Source organism: Aptenodytes patagonicus, chromosome Z, assembly GCF_965638725.1.
Source record: "Aptenodytes patagonicus chromosome Z, bAptPat1.pri.cur, whole genome shotgun sequence".
Lineage (NCBI taxonomy): Eukaryota > Metazoa > Chordata > Aves > Sphenisciformes > Spheniscidae > Aptenodytes > Aptenodytes patagonicus.
The window spans coordinates 5,499,059-5,522,964 of NC_134982.1; the positions used below are offsets into that span (position 1 = coordinate 5,499,059).

At 43.7% G+C, this 23,906-nt stretch overlaps 1 protein-coding gene across 3 annotated transcripts in view; it reads right to left on the reverse strand.

The window, feature by feature from the left end:
• The window catches only part of LOC143173226 (SET-binding protein-like), a 260,506-nt gene that overhangs the window by 75,793 nt on the left and 160,807 nt on the right, over positions 1–23,906 (reverse strand). For all 3 annotated transcript variants that reach the window (XM_076363439.1, XM_076363438.1, XM_076363436.1), the window contains one exon: positions 185–3,650. In XM_076363439.1, coding sequence (XP_076219554.1) covers positions 185–3,650 — 3,466 coding nt within the window. The remainder of the gene's footprint in view (positions 1–184; positions 3,651–23,906) is intronic.

Below are 23,906 nucleotides of genomic sequence, written 5' to 3' on the forward strand. Positions count from 1 at the left end.
GGCTTAATATGTGGCCAACTTTCTTGTCGATCTCCCCAAAGTTTGGATGCAGAATGGGAGCCAATGACAAAAAGCCAGAGAAGTTATTGACTCATAAACGTATTTGCTGTAAATGGCAAGTCCCTCTTTGTTCAGCATTAAAATTTAGATGTATTAAGGTATAATAGAATAAAGCAGAGCTTACCTGAAGAGGCTGAAGAATCATAAGTACTTCTGTCCTTCCTATTTGTCCTGAAGGGCTGAATGTCCTTTTCCCTGTAAGTTCCAAACCCTTCAAAGCTTCTTCTTTTATTCCCACTTGCATCGTTGTCCCGCTTCTCACTGGAGGAATTAATTTCACCAAACATGTCCAGGGACTCTGACCTTCCATTACTCTCAGTATTACCAGAGTATCTCTTTGTGCAAGAGTCAATGGGATCATTGCTTGAGTCACTTTTATCTTTACTCTGTGTCCACTGCTGGGCATCAGAAAGTGATAACGTAGACAGCGTATCCACTTCAAAGTTACTCTTTGAGCCTTTGTGTCCAGTTTCACAATGCTGGTGCTTCTGCTTCTCCTTATGCTTGCTTTTCTCGTTGAGCAAGGAGAGGTCTTTATCTGAGCCGCTTAACCTTTCGTTGATCGCATGGCTGGAGAAGCCAGTGGACTTGCTAGCAAAGAGACCGCTCAGATCTTCATGTGTCCCCAATATCCGCTCATCCTTATGCTTGTGCTTATGTTTGTGTTTCCTTTTGTGAAGTCGGCCACTTGAAAGGCTTGTTCCTCCAACCTTTGGAGGAACCAAAGAGGACTGCATGTCTCCAAGGCCCATTCCCACAGGTGTTTGTAGGTGCACTCCGTGTTTCGCTTTATGCTTGGCAGTGGTAGACATCTTCATATGGGAGCTTGCATGGAATTGGGGTGGGGGCACGGTAGGTCTCATAAATGGGGAAGCCGCTCCGAGCGTGTGAGACAGGTACAAAGGAGCTGGATACTGACCATAGTAACCAAGATTCATCATAGGCATTGATGTGTAAGGCATTCCATAGGGTGCATAGTAACTCCCACTGGGAATAGGGTAACCGAACCCTTGTAAAAAAGGCACCTTTGTCATGGTGTCATTGGTTTTGGCAGGTCTACCACGCTTCTTCTTAGACTTCATGTCAGAGGTCCTGCGAAGATAGAGCAATGGGTCATACTGGATATATGGCACAGGGTAGTAGTGATCAAAATTAATCCTGAAGATGCTGGGATATGGATTTTCATGATAAAATGTGTAACTTCTATGGGAAATCCTGAACACTTGAAACTTATTGATGAGTTCCTCAAGGTCTGCCAGAAACTGGAGGTCATCTCTGTTCTGCAGGCTTTTCCTTTTCCTCTTGTGCTTTGGCTTTTTAATACTCTCATGAGAGAGAAAGTTATCCACAATGAGATGTTTCTGCCGGTGACCATGCCTGTTCTTTGTGCTGGTGTCAGATGGGATAGCCTCTGGATTGTCCAGGGTGCAGAAATCAAAGGAGTATCTCCGGCGGGATTCTGAGCTTTTCTCGGCTTGGTCAGAAGTGCTGTTGTTGTCTGTACCTATCCCACTGTCGCTCGGTATGGTTTCCTCACTGTGAGACTCGCTCACCGGTGACAGCGTGACTTCTTTCAGAGAACCTATTTCACAGAGGTGGGAAGGTGAATTAGCCATTAACCTGGGTGGAGACAGCTTCCAAGTTCCACTGTGCATTCCTTTCTGGGTTTTTGTAGGAAGAGCACTGATAGGTTGAAGATTTGGCATAGTTTTTAACTCTGAAAAATTTGTTTCAGTGCTTGCAGGGCTAAGGTTGCCGTTAGTCCCTACTAACTGTGTTGAAAGCGGATGAATAGCTGCTGGTGACGATGCCACAAGTGACTGCAGGTTGGAAGGCACTGCTGGGTTTTCTGGCTGGCTGGAAACAGGCCTTGAGTGCTTGATGGCTGTCTTAGGTTCTTCTGGCTGAGGCTGCAGCTCTGCTCTTGGCTTTCTGCCCCGTTTTTTACCAATGTAGATAGTCCCCCTCTTGCTGACATTGATCTGCTTCCCTAGTCTGGCATCAATGGTGGTTGGCCCAGCACTAGACGGTGGCTGGACTTTTGCTTTAAGAGCTATGCTGCTGGAGCAGGAGGACAAGATCTGATTGAGAATATTCTTCCTCTTGAGGGTCTTCATTTTATTAATGGTCTTGATGGTCTTCTTATCCAAGACCCCAAGCTTCCCGACCTTTTTGTGAAACTTGAGTTCACTGATGGACTTGTCCTCTCCTGGGACCATCTGGGCCAACTTGGCCAGATTCCGTCTCCTCTTCCTTTTCTTTGTTCCTGGAAATTCACGATTGATTGGACTCACTGGGCTGGTGGAGGTTCCCTCGTGAATGGTTTCAACAGTGAGCAAAGGCTGTTTCTTTGGTCGTCCTCTTTTTTTCTTGACAGGTGTGATCACAGTAAGACTGTCTGTATTGGTATACAGAGGGCTGGATGGTGTAATGGGATAGGCTGAAGGAGGCTCCACCATCAGCTTCTCAGATGTTGTCATGGAGGTCTCCCGAAGGATAGATTTAGGTTTGCTGCAGGTCCATCGCCGCTTAGCTGCGTGTTTGGGGTGCTGGACCTCAGACAATTTGCCAGCTGTGGGAAGATCGGTGGGTAGGAGAGTGGATGTCACAGCTACAGATTTTCTGAGTCTGGTGGCACTGTTGGGGGAAGCTTTGTCAGTGAGCACACCGCTGTCAATAGCTACTAAGGGAGACTCATTTTCAATCACTTTCCCTGGCTTTGTGGCTCGAAGATCTTTTTTACTCCCCTCTGGTTGAGAGCTAGTCCTGTTTGCTACTTCACTGCTCATAGCAAGTCCAGAAGGCAGGCTTTTCTCCTGGATAGTTTTCTCTGTGGAAGATTTTGTGGATTGCCTTTTTTTCCTTTTGTGGCCAGATGTATCTGTTGTCGGAGACTTTATTGGGATAGTAATTCGTACGTGACTGGTGTCACTTTCACAACTGCTAGCAGAAGTGGGATTCTGCTTCGAGGGTGATGTATCCAACACACTGTCCATCGAGTAAGACTCCTTTTTCCCTTCCATGCTGTCATGGGATTTGCTGTCAAATGCTTTCTGAGCACTCTTCACCCATTCGATGTCTGCGGTTTGGATGGTTTGACTTATCAAGTCCTTCTTGCTGGACTTCTTCTTTGTACTCCCGGCGGGCTGATCGGGGGCCTCCAGCGGCACACCTCCCTCTTGATCACCGAGAGGCAAAAGTCCATTGCACTCAGAGGCGCTGCTTGACTGGGCGGCCGCGCTGATGCTGTTGGGTGATGGGACTGTACTGCAAATGGCAAGCTCTTTACTACTGGCCGACAGCTGCCCCCACGTGCTGCTGGTGCAGGACTTCTTTGCTTGGGATTTGCTGAAGGACACTCCTGGCTCCGGAGCGGGGACCTTGGTGGCACTAACTGCTTCTCGACTGGGTTCTGTGTTGATGAAGCAACTTTGAGAAGCGGATCCAGTATCAGAGGTCGCTGACCAGTCAAGATGGTGCTGGTTGCTACTTTTCTGCTGGTGCTTTGATTTTAAGGTGTCACCGGTGAAGTCTTGTTGGAGGCCCGGATCATAGTGCAGAGCAGAATGTTTTTGTGGCCTGTCATAAACCTGGAAGGTAGAAGAAAATAAATAGGAAAAAAAAATTAGTTTATCAGTCCATTCATAATCCCTGGTTGCAACTCTTTATTTGTACAGTCAACGCCAACTCTTCTTAACCTATGTCCTTGTAAAGATTAGAAGCCTTTATAAAGTCTTCTTACACTTGAGCCAAATTTGCATTTAGATTCAAGCACTGTAAACAAGTTTTATTTTGTTTTCCCACTCTAAATACAATAGAAATATTTCTATAAATGCTAAATTGCTAAGGAAACATATTCTATTGATTTTTAATTTAAAACACAAGTAAAATATTCCCTTTCAATGGATGAATGGTGCAACTCAGCCTCCTGGTGAGAATCCCTTTTTCCTAAAAAATAATCCCTCACAGAACTTGATGCTCAACAACAGCAATTAAGCTCATTGTTGTAAACAAGAAAAATGAAAAATTATCTCAGAAGTTGTAACAAACAAGAGGAAAACCCATGGGTCCACTTCCCTATGAAGCCAGAATCTGAAAAGATTTACTCGCTTAAATTTCCACATAGAAGTCATCCCCACAAACTTAGTGCTTAAAATCATATGCATAGCGTCAAGTGTGTGAGGCACACTTGACAGGTTCAAGATTTGCATTTTGCCTTTCCATTTTAATAATCTGCTATTTGCAATGTTGGTAAGAGATATTTTCAATATGAGTTCTAATCCGACAGCAGCTCTTCAAGCCGCAGAGGTTACAGTAAGGGCAAAATTATGCTGAAGATTGTAACAGAGCAAAAGAAAGTCTACTTTTTTTCTTGGTGGGCCTCCTTCGGCTAAAGAAATTATGTTTGTTACAGCTGTAACCTTTTGAAAAGTCTCTTAAAGCCAAAAAAAAATATTTTTTTTACATTCATTAACTGACCTCTTCTAGCCATTTGTTTTCTCCTGTTACATTTAGGAGCTTTCATTGTAAAGTTCTGGATCAAACTGTGCGACTGATTTTGTACACCTAGTACCGCAAACAACTGTTCTTAGCAAACTGTAATGACACCGTTCCAAATGCCAAATAAATGATGAGAGACTTAAAAGAAATGTGTAACCAAGGAAAGAACAATAGAAAACAACTGCTAAATGTCTCGTGTTCCTGCAAACACCCTGTTACAATTAAGTTTCTATCAGCAACGTTACGTTAGATCCCCGTGCAGGGTGTTTGCAACAGAGGTTTTGGGGCAAGGAGGCTGTCAGCATAAGTGGGTTTTGAGCTGGGAAACGAGGTGTCCCCAGTTCTGAGCAACTTCAGAGGGATTTGAAAAGTGCTAAACACCCCCACGCCCATGGTGCATTATTTAGTGACTAGTAATCATACATGTTATTGGCAAATTGATGTTGAGATATCCTTCATGTGCATATAAAAATGTGCATGTGTCCTTTCTGGAATAGGCAATAACGATGAAGCTGTTCTGGTCCATCGTATGAGGAGTAATCAGGGACTCTTAAATCCTGTGGATAGTTCAGCTGTCGTGCACATGGATCAGCCATGCTCAGGGAAAGCAGAGATTTCCAGGAATTGTGGAGTGAGAAAATAAAAGAACGCAGCTGCGGTGGAGCTGCAGATGTCGCGGGCGAGCGACACCCGGTTTCTTCAGCCTGAGAAAAGAGCTGAAAGCATAAACAGCCCTCGGGGAATGAATCAGTTCCTCCTCCTCCTCCTCCTCCTCGCAGCGGCCTCCCGCGCGTGAGCCACACAGCGCGCAGTGGCCACGACCCACGCCGCTGATGCCCTCCTTCGGAAAATGGGGCCCACCCGCTTCCATGTCCTTGGGATGAGGCCAGGGAGGGGTCGAAAGGAAATCAGCAGCACTGGCACTGACATTTGATAGTTTGTTTTTGTTTTAATTCTTTTAAACTGATCACAAAGATCCTGAGGTTCATTTTACCTCAGCTGTTTGGGGCTTCTCCCGCCCCCAGGCCGCCAGGCTGGGTGCACTGTAAGCTGGGCATGAGGAGGTGTGTGGGAGGTGGCCATCCCCTGGTGAGGTCCCAGTGGGCTGGAGGTGGGTGCCCTCCACCCAAGCCTCACATGAAACATCATCTTCCCGAGGTACCATGATTTCTGACTTGGAAAAGCCCTGGAAATGAGGGGCTGAGGCCTCTCTTGGCCCCCAGGACCGGCACCGAGGCAGGGCCAGGCTGCTTCTGCACAGATCCTGGCCTTACGGCTGCAATCAAAGCAACTCCTTACACCCACGTTATTTCCAAAATGCTGAGCTGTGAAACTAAATGACCTGAAAAATATCATTTGGAAGAGGAAAAAAAAAAAAAAAAAAGAGAGTTTAAGCAGTGAGTGAAAATATCACACGCTGGCAACACCCTGGTCCCTCCAAGTCCACCACACACACGGAGATCTCTAGTTTAAAAGAAGTAATAATCTCTGATCTATATTCTAAGGCAGTTACCAAGGGCTCAGAACTGAGAGGCCACCTATATATCAGCAATGAATACTGATATATCACTTGGCTCCTCCAGCCTCATTTCCTCGGCCTGCACATTATAAAATGATGATGCAACTTCCAACATATCCCTAATGATAGCCTTGTCATTACTCCAGCACCGCAGGCCACCACAACATCTATCTTACAATTCATGAGAAAGATATGCCTATGTCATCAAAGGTGCCAACTCTGGAGGCATTTAATCACACGGATAAGCACTCCAATTTCAATAGGCCTTCAAAAAACGACTAGTCTGCAGGATCAGGGGACTCCATTTCCTAAGCGGGATGTCAAAACTATATATCTGCCCAAGCACATAACAGTCCACTGGGTTTCCTCATGCAACTTCTTCCAGCATAACATTTACTGTTTGCTCTCCCTTGCCAGACACGTCCTTATCACCCCAAAATAATTCTTCTGCAGCACGGCAACCAGAGATCACTTGGCTGCAGCAGGTTGGGTTTCACTGGCTGCAATGGATATGTGGGGTCTGTTTACTCAAAAGCACTGGTAAATCAGTTGAAAGTAATGCAGCCAAGTGTATTTTATTCCCTGTGTATCCATCTGGGTTGCTGTCTGATCCCATTGGTCCTAATGTTTAGGCTTCAATTTTCCAGGCTGGGTGAGTACCACACTAAGAAGCCAACAAGCCCCAGCTCAGCTAACCTAACCCTCCACTGAGCTAGCAGAGGACGTCAGAGCTGTCAGTAAGGTGAGGGCAAACAGGGCTCTTCCGAAACCTGTATCTTGGTGCCTTTCACAGAAATTCATTACTTTATTCGTCAGTAAGTGCATAATATACTGCAGCTCCATGGGTCTTGGCAAGGGGCTGTTGACTTTAGAATAGAGTTCCTATGGCAGCACGGCCGAGACCAGCATCAAGAATAGTGGGCTTTTGCATGAAAACGGAAAGATTTACCCTTATTTACTTTTCGGTTTATGAGACTCTAAAAATACTTCAAACTTCAGTGCCTGCCTCTATTTGTAGTTTGCCCTTTCATTAAATGGGATTTTCTTCAGCAGCTAGCTATTCTGCACCGGGAGTCTGCTCCTTCTTCTTTTGTGAAAGTAGAAGTGTAACTTAACCCATGCAATTTTACCACATCTCACCAGACTTGGTCAATATTTCTCTTGATATTCAGTTTACTGGATGTGCTTAGTGGGCAATAATCCCATCTTTCCTTTAAAGAAAATAAAATACACACAAAGAAGCTAATAGTATTCGTGACTTCAAAGAAGTTTGAGCAACATGATCCAGCACATGCTAAACCTTAGACTAAAAAAATTAAGTTTGAATCTTCTTATTAGTAGTATACGGTTTGAACGCCAAAGTCATGAGTTTCAGTCCTCAGCTTTGGCAATGGTGGGCAGACCTATGAGCAGGATACATCCCATATACTGGCAACTGAAGAGCACTGGCCAGAGAGCAGAGGGAGTGGGACTGTGTGTTTACATCTGCCTCGCCAGACCTGTGCGAACCTGCACCTGCAGATGTGCTTACTCCTCTTTACAGTTTTATTCTGGCATGCAGCCCTTGCCACTGAGAGGATGAGACTGTATCAGTCCCATGATGAGCGGCACCCTACTCTGCAAGCAGTACCTGGCAGCAGAATCCATCCCTCAGGGACCCTTTTCGTTTAACTACTGGATGTCTCACTCTGCCTCCCCATTCCCTCGCCTGAGCTTCTCTCTAAATCCACGTGCTGCTTCCAGTCCCAAAGCAAAAAGTGGGAGGAGATGCCAGCAACCAAATCAAGAGCTTAGTAAAATAATAATAATAAGAAAAAAATCCAAATAAAAATGAATATAAGTAAACATAATAATAAAAATGATAAAATACACAATCAGAGAAACCCACCACCTGAAAAAAACCTGATTGCTTACAGGGGACGGTACCCCCCTGCTCCAAATGCACCTTTTTGTGGAGGTAACACACATACAGCTTGTCAAGAATCTGGCTTGCAAATCAAAGTTAATACTACAACGCCCCCTCTTTAAATCATTTGCAGATCCATCTGTGTAATGGCTCCTCAAGTGTAATTCCCTATTAAGAGGCTTTATCTGGAGAGATAAGCAGCTGGTTCCCATGTCACTAATTGCTGTCTGCTGTGATTTTAAAACATCTGCACCATTGTGCTCTTCATTTTCATATTCTAATCACCCTGAAACTTGAAAAAGGTACATCATTGATTGTTTCTGTGGGTTAATTAGTACACAGTCTCCTTGTAGAGACAATTTAAAGGCAGTCAGCACCTCAATCAGCAAGTTTGTTTTAAAAATTAATAACATCGGGAGCGTCTGTGGGGATTGGCATCCACAGTGACACATCAGAGTGTGCTCTGGGGACATACCGTCCTTTGTTATCTTCTTCATAGGCTGGAAATAAAATTAAAAAAAAAAAAAAGAAAAAGAAAAAGGAAAGGCTTTCCTAAATGAATAATGTCACTTAGAGTCTTGGGAAGTGTTTGCTTTTATCTCAGGGCCACCCCTGCCTCTCCAGTGAGAACAAATCTCATCAAAACACCGTATAATACCTCTGTGTGGTCTAGGAACTTGTAAACCATTTTTAATAGCAATTTTGGCAGCCAGGAGCTGGCATCTCATTGGAAATCCATGGGGTGAGGCTGTGACCGCTTGGACGTATGTGGGCATTTGCTCCGCTTCTGACCTGGGTTGGCTAGATGCTGGGTCACCAGGTGTTGTCTCCAAGCCACGCAGAGAAGGATATTAGCTCAGGCGCAGGGCTCTGCTATGGCAGTGATATTGCATGCAAACTGGACCTTCCTTGTAACCAGCCAGCTCAGAGGAAAGGCAGGCCTGAATTCATACCTGCTTTAACTTAAGCTGATACTCGAAAGTACTCCAGACAATGCTGATAACAGACCTTTGGTCCCTAGCAACAAGTCAATCTGAGATTTGCAAGACTGAATGAATAAATCTGGTGGCACTGAGGTTAAGTGGAAAATGCAATGGGCAACTGCCTTCTGAAAAATCAGGCTCTGTTTTGGTCCTTCACAAGGAGCTCCTAAAAATTGGAGAAGCTCCAGGTGATTTATTCCTCTTGAAAAAGCTTTCTCTTCAGTTTCTGCTTCCTAGACATGCATGAAAACTTGTTACTGGAGAAGAAAACCCTTCGAGAGGAAGAAAAAACTGAGATTTCTAGCTCAGACACATGAATAAATAATCTTGGCTCAGCTCATACTTTTGCTCAAAATTGAGCATCTCCTCTTGTGTCCCAATGGGACAGCTGCAAACTGCTCACTCGAAGGCTCTAATCAGAACTACAGCTTGGAGATATTTCATGTATTTTGGTGAGTGCACTGAGCCTTCCTGGGGTAGCATTGCTCTGTAAATAAAAGATGCCAAGCAGAGGAGACACCAGGTGCAGGGGAACTTAACTCTGGTCCGATGGCTTACAGGTGGAGCAGTCATTGACATGAGATGTGATCAACTTATAGGAGGGGCCTGTGATCAAGTCAGGTCGGTTCATAATAGCAAGTGTCCGAAATGGTTTCAGGAAGTCCTTTATGTCCTCGGTGACTCTAACCAGGGAGGAAGGATCACAAATTGGCGTATGCCACTTGCTGTGTCATATGTGCAAACAGCAGTAGTGTCTTCTGAGAACCCCCCCTGACTCTGGTTCAGAACTGATGTAGGGGCTTTAACTCCAATTAAAATACTAATGGAAAACATGTCAGCAGGCACTAACATAAAATTCATCGCTATCATCCCAAAGAAGGGGATTTTCCAGAGCAGTTTGCCAAATTTATCGTTCCCGGAGTTTACTCCTTCCCCAGCTCCCTGAGTCTTCAATAGCACAAAGCCCAAACACCACCGCACTCCGAGGAGTGAGGATCATTCATTAGACATCGAAAGAGAGTCAGGAATTAACACAAAGCTGCGGGGGGACTACTTGAGAGCAAGACGCAGCATGGGGTGGGAGTGGGTTAATTAAAAGCAAAGCATCACCTGTTTGTGTCCCTTCACCGAACACAAACACCACAGACTGTGGTGCAAGTCTCGCGCAAATCAGGAGGATCCTCGCTGAAGCTGCTGGAGGTCCTTCCAGGTTTTCTCTCCCATTGCTATGTAGCTCTGTCTTCCCTGAGATACTTGTGTAATCGTGCCAATACCGAGAAGCTGAAGTTCAGGCTTTTGCATTATAATTGTTTTGAGAATACCTATCTAAAGCGCTTATCCTTAAGGAAAAGACAAAGCAATGCGCAGAGAATACTGAAGGGTCCAAAGATGCTCACGTGGTTGCAAATGGTAATTTTTCATGCATTCCTGGTAAAGTGTCATGATTTGCTAAATAATTCAGAAATTCTAAAGTTATTCCAAATGAATTTTGCTACCAGCTTTAGACTGGATGATTTGCACACTATTTCAATCTTCTGCTGGATTTCAGACACTTCCATTTTCCACATGCAGGGATTGAGGATTTTATTTGGGCAAATTGCAACAACATGTTGAATTTATGAAGGTGGGATTTGGTGCTGCAGGCTGATCTGCTCCTTACTAGTGGGATGGACCCATCTCTGCACATATTTTCTTTATCAAATGTTTAAACAACCCTGCTCTTTTCAGGGCTTTGTATTAAGCACTGAGTCTGGGAAAACTCTAAACAATGGGATTTTTCTGTCATCTCCAACAAAGAGCCCATCACCACCAACATAACAATGCAGTTTAAATATCGTGTTTAAGCATAACACAGTTTGCCGCCTCAGTTTAGGCAGCTGGGAGAGAACAATTGGGCACCAGCTAAGGTGGACTACAATGGGACTCATACAATTTTGCCCATTCATCTGGTGAGATAACCCTGGTTGGGTCCTTGTTTGGCCGCAAGCCAGTGCAAAGATTTTTAAGTGGGTGTTTCAGACATTATGTCCGTGAAGCCAGGGCTCGCAGAGCAAGACGCCTTTGCTAAGCTGTATGCTTTCGTTTGTCCAAAAGCCTTGCTAATGAACTTAACAGCAGCAGTGATATTAAGGCTTTATTATTCACATATAAAACATACTTCCATCCCTTCGGAAGTGGTATAGCTCCATGGAGCTCGACCTACTCTTCCCGGTGTGTAACTACGACGTTGCACGTCCGGGTTTCTCTCTCATCCTGCTCTTCCACTTTGCTCTGTAATTTCAAGTTGTAGAGGGCAATGTAAATCTGTATAGTGACTTGGCCAAAATCAAACAGCAGAAGGATCCCAAGACAGACTGGGACCTGCAGAAACGCGAGCAGTAAGGGGTATTCATCTCTGAAAGCTTTGTGGTGTTGTCCAAGACGTTAATGCTTTAGCACATCTCAGATTACTAAATTGGAAATAAGGATGTGAGCAGCTGTGCACCGTAAGTTTCTGCTATAATTTTTAAAAGCCTGCAGTGCTTAATTTGCATTGAAAGATTTCTTTTATCCTTCGTTTAATATAGGAATTGCAATGTAACCCTGAATATTTTTTTTTTTTCCAAGGGGTGGGGGAAATATAAATGGCTTTTCCATTGAGGCCAGTGATTCTTTCCACTAGAGTTAAATAATTTGATTATAAATTGAGTCCTTAAATGTCAAGGAGATGTTGAATTCACCTGAAAACAGGCATTTAGAAAAGCTCATAAAAGCTGTGAGCTCCAGTCAGTTAGCTCATCATTCTTTTAGCATGCACTTCATTTAGCAGTTACTGATCGCCAGATTAATTCTTTCAAAGCATCCTGATTGCAGCGAAGGTCTAGCATGAAGTACTGCATGTGCAACAGCATTAGCAAAAAGTCCAGAAATCTGCCAGAACATCTATCTGGCGCAGCTGGGTTAAAGCTCATGAAAATTTGCGGGAGAGGTCAAATATCCCGTGTCTTCCCACCCCTTGCAGTAAGATCTGAGTCCTGTACCATGAATTCAGAGAGCATGGCCTGTGCCTTCAGCAAATTCACCCTGAACAGATGAACTTCAGTGATCTGCAGCAAAATGTGGGAGGTTTGTTCCCTTCGGAAAATCTGCCTAAAGAGGTCATACGTGACGAATATCTGGCTCCGCTGGTTACGTACTGAAAAGTCACTGCACTCTCTGCAAAGCCAGCAAATGGTGCGGGGTGTACCATCCGCAGATGGGACACGTTCTGGACTCTCTCAAACAGCTGGTCTCAGATCAGACTCCCAAGTGGGATTCTCCTTTGTTTTCACCAGTAAAATAATTATCTGCTGATGGAAGGGAATAGGAGAATGCTCATCTTCCCTTCTACTGCAGGCAGTCCTTCTAACTGTCCAAGCAGGCGTGCACTGAAAGTGAAACCTGCCCCATTTCCAAAAGGCTACAGGATGAATGGAGTTTCAGAAGCTTTATCCTCCCAGTTTGCCTATAACCTGTGCCTATTTTTCACCACTGCTGGCAGATAAAAAGTGATCCTTTTCCCTTTTTCCCTAGAACCGGCAGCAACCGCATGAGGTGATAACTGGGGAAATTTGCTGCACATGTTGAAGACGTCAAGAGCATGGCTGATGTCTCTGTTTCTGGACTAGAGGTGATGCCCCTGTGACATAGTTGTTGAGGATTTTAGTCCTCAATCAGATGATTTTAGTTTACACCCCTAAGGAAGGCAGGTTTAAAGAAAGACACCCAGCACTGCACCAGGACGCCTGAGGCATGGACGTGTGCTATGAAGATGAAAACGCCCACCTGCAAGTCCTCTTTCAAGACGGTAACAGTGGTGATTTTGGGCAGAGCAAAATCACAAGCTTCCCTGGCTAAACCTGAATGCTCTCCTGTAAGCACTGATTTTACCGTCCCCTGGATTCGGCTCCCTGAAGATGCCTCTTCCACCCAGATGCTTTTGCAGGCTCCCCACCACACCTGTAGCAAAGGTTTTCCCACTGGGGGAAATTCAGCCAGGCTAGCAATAATGTTTCGGAGCAACAACAACAAAAAACATAATGACATAAAGTATTTCCACGGCAATGCTAAGTGAGGTGAGGATGAGTGACACCACATTTTTGGGGCATCGCTGTGCTTTTTCTGAACGACACGTACCTCCATTTTGATGCTCATCCCCCACCTCTCCTTTCTCCCCTCCCTCCCCAGCTATGGCAACATCACCTTTACTAATAAACCTCCAGCTCGAATAGCAGGTTTTATTTAGTGTGCTATAAAACCAGTCATTTCTCAGATCATAAAAGGGGCTCAACTGGACTGCATCATTTTGCTGAAGTGAGTTTTCTGGTGGAGCGATTCTCTCTTCTAAATGCCACAGTCCCCCACTACCAGTATTTATGTACCAAAATAAAATGCAATTTTCTGTATTTTATTAAGTGTGAATCTCCAGCGGAAATCCATTTGGGAGCTGAACCCAAGATTTAATTGTCGTTGATTTTATACTTTCAAGGCTTTCTCAACCGTTTTCACAACAACAGCACCAGGTTAACTACAGTTTTATTAAGGTACAGCAGCATTACTTAAAGGCCCTGACCAAGTTTAGGTTTGGCTTCTACACACATAAATCAACAGAAGCACAGACCAGAAAAAGAGGGCAGGGAACAGTGGTCTAGAAAAGAGGATTGCAAAGCACAACTTTGTGCTTAAATGACCTCCCAAACTTCTCTAGCTTCTCGCCTAAGAAATCAGGGGTAAAATTCAGCTTACTGAGTCCCCAGTCTTTCACCCATGACGTTGAACAAGCAGGTGGAAAGCCTTTTAATATAAATTTAGACCTGGGCTTAGTATCCAAAACAGCAAAGCTTGTAGCTCTCCTGGGTCAGAATTTGGCTTATCCTATGCTGAAGATCTGGTCTGGAGAAACCCTTGAATTCTTGAACCTGTGCAGAAATGCAGTGGTTTCTATGCACGTGCTCCCCTTAGGAGTGGAGACATCGAGACCAGACAGAGCGATGGCGCGGTACTGCCAGCACTTCAGAGCATTGCCCTTCTAATTGCCCTTGTTCTAGTAACTCGCCAAAGTACATTTCTTTGCTCTACATATGTTGACAAAGCAAAACCATTCCCAGCCCTGTTATTGCTTCCTCTTAAGTGCTGACTGTGTGCTCGAGTTGAGTAACTCTATAAAAATACTGACACTGAAGATACGGTCCCCTATCCAAGCAGCTTGGCACACAGGGTAAATCAGAAGCAGGCAGTACATGTTTCAGACATCAATGTTCATTTGTCCATCGCTAAGAGAGCAAAGTTATGCCTCTTCCTTTTCAAAATGCAACTTATTCTGAAGGATTGGCATTGGAAGAGTTGGCAGAAGACAAGCATTTCCAAGAGCTACTTGAGGAGAAAGGGAAAACAGCTAAAGCACAGGTGAATCTGGTGTTATAAGCATCTGAGATACACATCACAGGGACTAGAAATACATGGGGACAAGAGTGACACAGAAGGTCCTTCAGTTTAGCAGATATACAGGGTTTGAAGGTGAACCTAAAAAAACTGAGATGAGAAACATGGCCCACATTTTTAATAGGGCGTATAAATAATCATGAGAACAGCTGATCATAGCAATGGATTCTCCTATTACCGGAAGTTTCTTTTAAATCAAGGCTGGGTGTTTTTCTAACCAATATGCATTAGTGCACGACAGCTATTGGACTTGTAACAGGAATATATTTAGGCAAATCCCCCGGTATGAGTCATGCAGGAGGTTTGACTAAGTGATCACAACGGCCCTTTCTAGCCTTAAAAATCTGTGACTATATATCCTCTCTATATCCTCCAGTGTTTTGTCCAACCTGGTGTTAAGCAATTCCAGAAATGCGTCTTCAACCCCTTCCTCTGGGAGGCTATATCCCAGTGTAATAAATCTCACTCTTCAGAGTCTCTTCTCTCTTCCCCTGGAATCATTTCCATCCCTAGACATACCTCAGTTCTGGATTCATCCCAACAGTTCCTCCTCAACCTTGGCACCAAAAAGAATATTTCACATTTTTTAACAATTCATTTCACTTGCCATATTCCCTGCTGCTGTAAAGCGGCGTGTCCCACTGGTACAACAGAGCTGATTTACTAGGAAGGGCCTTTCTATCTCGACAAGCCCGGTGAGATGTGGCTCCCCCTGGAACAAGAATGGGCAGTGTTGTACCACACATGGTTCTGCAAGTGTGAGCAATGCCAAATGCCATCGGCTCAACGCACTCAGGCTGCCATCGTGGCACAGGGGAAGTTACTGTGATTCCTATTACCATTCCTCCATGCTGGTTGAGCACGGACTTTTGAGAGGCAGGTATATGTGAAATATTCCTTCAGACTGACTCTGTCCTCACCAAATAGCCAAGATTTGGCCCTGAATTTTAAGAGGAGGCACCAAGTCTGATACCCAGTCTGGATCTAAGTCTCACAGACATCTGTAAAACAGCATGATATCAAAACATCCTGAATCTGAAGACATGAAGAACCCTGGAGTCAGTTTTAAGCATTGGCTGCTTTTTTTCTTTCTTTTTTTTTTTTTTTTTCTGTTTTAAATATGGAAGAACATATTGATTTGGTCTTTTCTGGTTTAAATTTCTCTGCTGTTTTGTATGCTGCATCACAGTCTCAAAACATGAGCCCAAAAGCAAACCTCTGAACTGTTGGAGGTCTCTGCCTCAATCCAAATGTCACACTCGGTGTTCCAAAGGGTGTTTCGGTGTTTTTTGGGTGCAGGGGTAGAAAAAAGAGCAAAAGCTAAATCTCAAACCACTGTACAAAAAGGTTGCATACATTGAAGTCACCGGTGCAAAGACTATTCAGTAACTGCTTGAAACATACTTCAAATAAGAAAAAAAAATCTATTGCACAATAGGTAAAATATTTACTTACTACTGAATAGTTATTTCTATTTGTTGTTTTCCCCCCCTTTGTTCTGTTTTCACTAGACAATGCACACACTTCTGCATAGTCCCCCTTTAAGGATTTCTCTCAAGGATACATGCATACCTATTTTCTGCAAACAGACAGAAAAACCTTCTGAAATCAGTGCAGATTCATCACCCACCCTGCACACGACCTTATCAGCAGTTGCGATGGGTGGCCCCCGTGGAATACTATGGAAAGGGCAAAGCTGGAAAATGTGCACTTTAAAGTGCCAGAGACTTTAGTTCAGTGTGCAGCAATTGTAATTTCTGCTGCCGCAGACGGCTCAGCTTGTTATGGATATCTGAGAATTCGGGTTTTCCCTGACTAGAGGTCATGAGATTTCTTACAGTAAATTTCTTTTTGCCTTTTTTTTTTCCTCCTGGAGTAGGTAAGGCATAATTGAGGGTGCCAGATGCCTGCATGTATAATATCTCCAGACATGAAGAGAGAAGAGAAATAAAGATTCCTGGCACTCCTTTCCCCACATGTAACATATTTTGCATTTGCTCTTACTGATGAAGGGAATATTTAAAGAGAAGCCAGTGCTGTGCACAAAGGCTAGGCTTCGGTACAAGAGGCATGATAAAAAAATTGACCTAAATTCCTCCTGCCCCATCCAGGGACACATTTAGGTTTGTCAGACTGACAAGGACTCAGGTGGATGGGCTGCAGCAGTAGGTATTAAAAATTAAGTTTTTAGTCTCATCAACATACATGTTCCCATCTGCTGGCATCTCCTTGTAAATATACCCAGAACAAGCAATCGTTTCTATCGGCTTGCATGCCCTTCTCCGCCAGGAATCATGGATATACATTTTGTAGAAATACTACTTCAGCGAGTAAAAACAGTGTGTTTGTGTGTTTACATGTGCCAGTGGGATATAAACCGGTGAATAAACAAGTAACAAAAGTTCATTACATGTGTTTTCTATCATGGTCTTCAGAACGACATTCACCACATCATTCACACGAAGCAAAAAGACTTTGTTGGTATCTAAAGCCTACCTTCAATAAATCTCAAAGCACTTCATGAAAGAAGTAGGAGTCATTATTCTGCACACTACAGACGGAAATACTAAGGCTCAGTGATTTGCCCAAGGCCTTTCCATATTCCTTCGCCAGCGTCAGTAGAAGAATTTCGGTTTCCTCACCCTTGCTTTTGCCAGTGCCCGTGAAGTTTCCCATGACCAAAGTCTCAAGTCCATGTTCCCAAGCCATTTTACAATCTAGATGAACATGACTTCAAATCAATGAATGTCTGGCTGAAGTGCAAACAAACCAATCCTTTGCTATATGAGTCTGCACGTGCCATCAAAAGTGGCCATGGGTACCACAGAGGCAACTGGAATCCCTGTTTGCCAAAGGTGGACAGACACAGGTCTGTGTTTCAGTGCCGCAGGCACCCTTTCACAGCCAGCCAGCTGGGATTCGGGGAAGTCTCAGACATACAGGACTATCATTTCTACGCTGCAAACCCATGAGCGAGTGCTTTTTAAGACCTTTAGCTTTGTAGTGAGATTAAATTGGATTATCCATGCACCTGCGGTCGCAGCACACCTGCAATGCTCTACCTGCCCCTCTGTCTATGAGTGTGTTGGTGGGTGTTTAATTTTAAAGAAGGGCTTTTTTTCCTCACAGAAAAAAATCCCAGACTGTGGGGAAGATCCCCAGTCATCCACCCTTAAGGTAATTACACCAGGAAAACTATCAGGTCTATCCACTTCTCATCAAGCAAAGGACACGGTCACAGGCAAGAAGTGACCTCGTGTTTCTGCTGCTCAAACTCCCAGCAACCCACAGCAACTTAAATTAGAACATGTGCAATATAATTAGATTTCCTTCCCTTGCAGACTTGTCATGCTTCTCCTGTCTGAAAAGGAGGGGACAATTCAGACAGAGGCTACAGCTCAGCAGGGCTGTCTGCTGCTCACCAGGGTTTTGCTTTGAGTGAGATAGGAAAAAGGCTGCGATTAAAGCAAAGCCTTTGTGCTTTCAGCTCCTGCCCTCCAGAAACAGTGTTTTTAGTTGGGAACCACAGAAAGTAAATTCTAGAGCCGGAAGTAAAATAAGAAATTCAGGTCAGGATTCAAATCCAAGTTTCCTCCACATGACTGAGCTGTTTGTTACCAAGGCTGTAGCTTGGAGCGACCTGGTCAAGTATGGGATCAGGTTTGGAATAACACCTATTAAAATATTGCAGGAATTGAGCCTCCAGCCCCATCTGCAGAAAAGCTTGGTGCAGCTCATCAGTCAGATCAGAGTATTTGCAGAGCGCGGCTCTGGCCACCAAACTCTGACCAACACCTGGTTTAGGAGCCTGGGTTCCCTATACAGTCCATGAGGCCTCCAGAGAGGACATCAGAGCATGCTAACCCACTCCACTGACTATATAGGGCACCTGAGCAGCTAATTCAGGCACCTAAATTAGACATCTAAAGGGAGGCAGGATGAATATAGCTTAATTTACGTCAGTGTCCCGTAATACACGTTTAACCCCTTTCCTGCTGCTCCATATCAGACTCAAAAGGGCTGAACTGTGCCTTTACAAAAGTCTTTCGGAAACATTTCCTGACCAATAAAATGTGCAGAGGCCCAACCTGTTCCTGACAAAGCTTTCGAGATTTCTGCTTCTTATTTTCCTTTTTTTTTTATTGCATAGAGATCCTTGAAGTTCGTTGAAAACACATTTTGAATACAGTAAATTGTGATTTATTTGGGGGTTGCCTAATGTCATCCCTCCTGCCTGAAGCAGGGAATTTTTCATTCCTCACCATTAAGCTATAACATCACAAAGTCTTAATTTTAATTGTTCTTGAATGAAAGACTTCTCTTTCCTTTTTGAGGTAAACCATGGAAGAGCAAAGAGATAATCTCGGATACACCACAGTCTCTGTGCCTTTTCTTCACCCTTCCCAGGCAAATAAAAGTATTTTGAAAACAAAAACAAAGAACAGACTTACGCACGCAATTCAAGTTTAAACCCAGTCTTTTTTTGTAAGTTAACAGAGGTTAACATTTCCTTGTACTCTCCCTGAAAATGCTGCATTATACAAATGGGCATTTGAAAACAGAGAAAATCTGTTACCAGGATTCAAGCTGGTCATGCTGTTCAGATGACCACACTTCTAGCTTCTTGTTCAAACTTTGATTCGGTCTTTTGAGGTTTGCTCATCAGTAAAATCTCGAGTTATGGATATTCTGTTAACCACAGGGTACAGCAGCTGGCCACAGGAAGAATGCAACTGAGCCAGCTGCCCGCCGCCCACAGAGAAGCACCATCACCTGCCTCTGGGCATCCTTTGCTCCTGCTTCTTCTATAGGTTATTTCCAATAGGAGCACCTCTGCTCCATTTGCGGTGTTTCCGGAGAGGCTTAATCCCATCACCACACCTTTAACGAGCAGCGCATTACTCAGCCCTCTCAGCCCAGTGCGGACAATGGCTGTGAGACTAGCAAGGCTTTCCTCTGCTGTGATTAAATGTGGTTTGAGGTAGGCACGCTCTGCCCTAGCTGGGTTTTTGACTCTTGGTCACTGTTCCCCAGGCTTACGGGTTCAGCAGAGGGGAAAAAAGAACATATCATTATGAAAAGTGTTAGGGAGAGAGCACTGTCTGATGTTAGACATCTGACCTGAGCGTGGGGAGTGGGAGTCCCACCACCCACACGGTCAGTGGATTTTGACCACGCTGATGCTGGACCAAGCCTTGGCCTTCTTGTTAGCGAACTGAAGAAAAGAGCTAAAATTTCTCCCTTCCAACCAATATATCCTGATAGGAAAGAAGTTTGGCCCTTTCAGGAGAGCAAGGCTTAATGCAGGAGTTAGTGGGGGAGCCTAAGAGGCATCAGAGCAGCACAAAATCCCTTCTGAAGCACACAAGAGGGGTCATAGGTGCCTGTTTAAACTTTCTGCCCACGCTACAGTAACATGGGCAGCAAACAAAGCCAGGCTGCTGTCTAACAATCTTGTCTCAGAACCAGCAATGGTTTGGGGAAAATAACTGCAAAGCTATGGTGTAACTCAAATGAAAACATGAAGGTTACTAGGGATACAAGGAGACTCATGGAGTAATTAAATAACCAACAGACACACACACCCACACACGCAGCCCTCATTTACTCAAAACCCTGACAGTTGTTTATTGAGAAGTAGGTGTTGACGGTTCACTTGTCTTGGGTGGATTTCTCCTGGAATAAACACCAGCACTTTCAAAATGCCTGATCCCATTTTCTTGTAAAAGAAAAAAAATTCAAAAAAAAAAAACCACAAAAACCCACAGACACTATATACAGAGCGGGTATCATTACTGCTGTGTGCCGTGGAGAGGGGACTCCATGTATGGGAAAGATTGAGCTACAAGAGTGTTTTGGAAAATGAAGAGTTATTTCGCAATAGGCCATGACATCTCCCTTGGAGAAAACTTGCCCAGATTCTGCAGATTGCTTTGCAGATGGAAAAGGGACAATGTCTGATTGCAATATACTCTTAGATAAAATCAGATTTGACTTGATCTAGAAACTTTCCCTCCCCAGGGGGCCAAGACTGAACATTGAAGGCATCTATCCTTCTTTAAGCTAATCTTTATATTCAAGTGCAGGTGTAATCGATAACATTGGTGTAGTCTCCATTGTAAAACAGAGCCCACTGAATGCCAATAGGCTGAGCAAAACTCCCTTTCTCAGTCCCAGTGCTGTGCTATCAACAGCTGAAGAGACGGCTGGCTTTTCACAACACAAATAGGAGGAAAGGGATGAAATGAAAGGAAATTCAGGCTTAATATTAGAACCTGCTGACAGTGAGATGTATTAAGTTATAGGGCAGCCTACAAATGCAACAGGAAACCCATTTTTTGAACACGTAGGACTAGAAAAAATAATAGGGAATGGAGAAAATGCTACAGGGAACAATTGTGCAATGATAGGAAGAGAGACATCAAGGTGATCTATCTACATCTTTCCCATTCTTCCCTTCCATATTTCTGCAGTAATCCTGGAGTTTCTGCTGTTTGCAGAGTTTTATTGCACATAATCAAAACAAGGCCACTCTGATACAGGTCTGAGAAATCTCTGATGGTCATAAGGGGCAAAACCAAGGATATGTAATGCTGAGCAAGGGTGGATTTCAGTAACTACACTGAGCTGCTGGACCAGCACTTCGATGTGCGTATGAGCCCTCATTTACAAGTCTCTAACAGAGGTAAGCACCTCATAAGGATACTCCTCCTAACTTTCCTTGCATTAGAAAAGTAGGCACATTAATCCAGGGCATGGTCTATGTCGGCATTATCAAAGCCTGTAGCAAGAATCAATCCTAAATAGCATGAGACTTGTTAGCAACGCTACAGAATCCTGTGATTTTTCTCTCCTTATTCTTTTACTTGGCTTCAAGTGCTTTTAAAACCATTCCTATCCATACATCATTTTCGGGAGACATGCATTAGCAAACCCATCTGAAGATACTTCTTTTGAAGGTATAATTAAAACCTTACACATAGTAAAATTTAATTTTTCCACTGGGTCTGAAACCATTTTGCCAGGATGCTGCTAGGTTTGCTACACTCCCTGACTTACCAGTCAAGGCAATCAAGCAAATAACCCATCTCACACACACATTTAAACAGGCCTTACACACTTGCTGCGTGCATTCTCCAGGGGACCTTTAGTTGCTCTTTTGTACACGGTGCAGCGTGGGTTTTCAGTGGCGTGAAATAAAAGGTTAGTGCCACGGCAAAAGTTCCAAACACAGAAAATATGGCTCAGGATGCATAAATAATTAAACAATGTGCATTTAAAACATGAGCCATTAAAAACAGCCTTTGTGGGGGGAAAAAAAAAAGAAACTGTAGGATGCAAGTTAATCTTTCATAAAGGCAAACCTTCAGACAGTTGCTTCTTCATGGACACTTCACAGTGCTCTGTTTCCTTTTGAACCAAGCATTCGTACAAAAAAGCGTTTTGACAGTCCCACTAGGATGCTCATCCTCTGTGTTCAGAGGGAGATTTATAAAGATCACAAGGCAGGATTGTGAATATAATGATCCCAGGGATTAGCCTTTCTTCCGAGTATGGTAGGGCAGTCCTTTGGACCTATCTGAAATCAGAGAGGGGGGCTCTTGACTGTGAGCCAGCGTGCGGCTTTCTTCTCACTACCACTGTCCCTTCCCCACCTTCTCTCATGTGCTTGCAATACTTTAAATACTTAAAAGTTTAAAGCAGTCATATGTTAGCTATCACCCTCCCCGTCAAGGGAAAATATCTTACCAAATAAATAAAATTTAATCTACAAGAAAATCAAGCCCAAAAGATAAGAAAAAGCTTATTCAGAGGAAAGAATGTTTTGTGATTAAGACACTGGATAGGTATTTAGAAGACCTCTTATTTCCTCTTATTCTCTTACACTCTCTTTGACTTTGAGCAAGGAACTTGATCGTTACCAGCCAAAACACCAGAAGAGGTCAGCTCCTATTTAGGCATTTAAGAGTGGATTTAATAGGAGCTGGGTTCACTCCCTAGTCAAGATGCCTGATTTAGGAACATAGTCGGCAGTCACCCAGAGGCATTTCTGTAGTCAGTAAGAGAGAAAAAGAGGCACTTCCATAGGGTGATTAGGCCAATGGAAAACATAACATGCTCTAGAGGTCCATGGGCTACGGCTTGAGTCTAAGGATAAAACCAGCATTCTCAGAAGATGATGAGATTCTGCAAAATGTTGTCCCAAATGCTGTGGTTTTCTGTCCAAAAAGGAGAGAAATAATAATCCTTCCCTTCTCTTGCTGCATACCCCTGTTTTGGCTTTAGCCTATAAGCTCCGAGGAGCAGGACCTGTCTCTCACAGTGCCTACCACAACAGGGGTCTGGTTTAGTTCAGGTCTTCTCAGACTATGTGAATAAAGTGGAGACACACACATTTAACTGAATTAACTGCTTTAACCCCTTGCAACTGAGGACTAAAGGAAAGGCCAATAACATCATAAAAGTAGTTGAAATAGTATCACTCGTACAAGAAGAGCAAATTAGCATGCATGAGGAACTGTGTACTACCTGTCAATAATTCCCCAAATTTTTATGCATGTGAACTTCTAAGTAATCACATTGGTTTATATAAGCTATATAATAAATGACATACATAGAAGCTTGTCATAAAACCAGTACACTGGCAAAGACAAGAACCTGAAAGATCTCATAACTCGATGAGTTTGTGAGTGTAACCTCAATTCAGTCCATTTCTGCAAACAGATTAATGGTACAGACTTTAACTACATGGTTACATACTGCTCTTTTCTGCAGGGCCCCTGCTTCACCGAGTGCCTGTGAGGGGTTTTCATTCCTGTAACTTTATAGCACATTAATCATGGATGATGAGGCCATGAATCAGTTATGCAAGTCATCCCAAATACATACTGATGAAATCTGTAAACCACCACCCAGCACCCATCTTCTGATTATCCACCTATGTTACAGATGAACTATTTTTGGATTGTTTTAAACAGCTCTGAGGACGTTTAGTGCCTTTTCAGTAGCACAGGGATATCTGACCCACCATCCCCATAACACCATGTGCCTCAGTTACCATGTGGTCATTTATGAAGGGCTCAGTAAAGAAAAATGTGGTGGTCCAATATTTAATGCCTTCAGTGGTGACCTAGGGCAGCCTTCTGCATGGAAAAGAACTACCATAGTATCTTTAGACACAAGTCGTATTGAACTATGAAATGTAGATAACCCTTTATGTGGTGTTACAAAGCCCCTAACTTTGTGATCCATTTAAAAAACATAAGCTCTGTGACAGTTTAATATGTTTTTAAAAAATCTCATTTGTACAAGGCAGGATGTTGCTCATTGCGATTTTACATCTATGTGTGTACAAACAAGATAGTCAAGATTTGGAGGGCATTGCTTTTTTTACATGTTTTATGTTTGGTGCTGGATAGGTAAAAGGAGCTCTTTCTAGGAACAGCAGATAAAGTAATAAAAAGGCAAAGACAAGTAG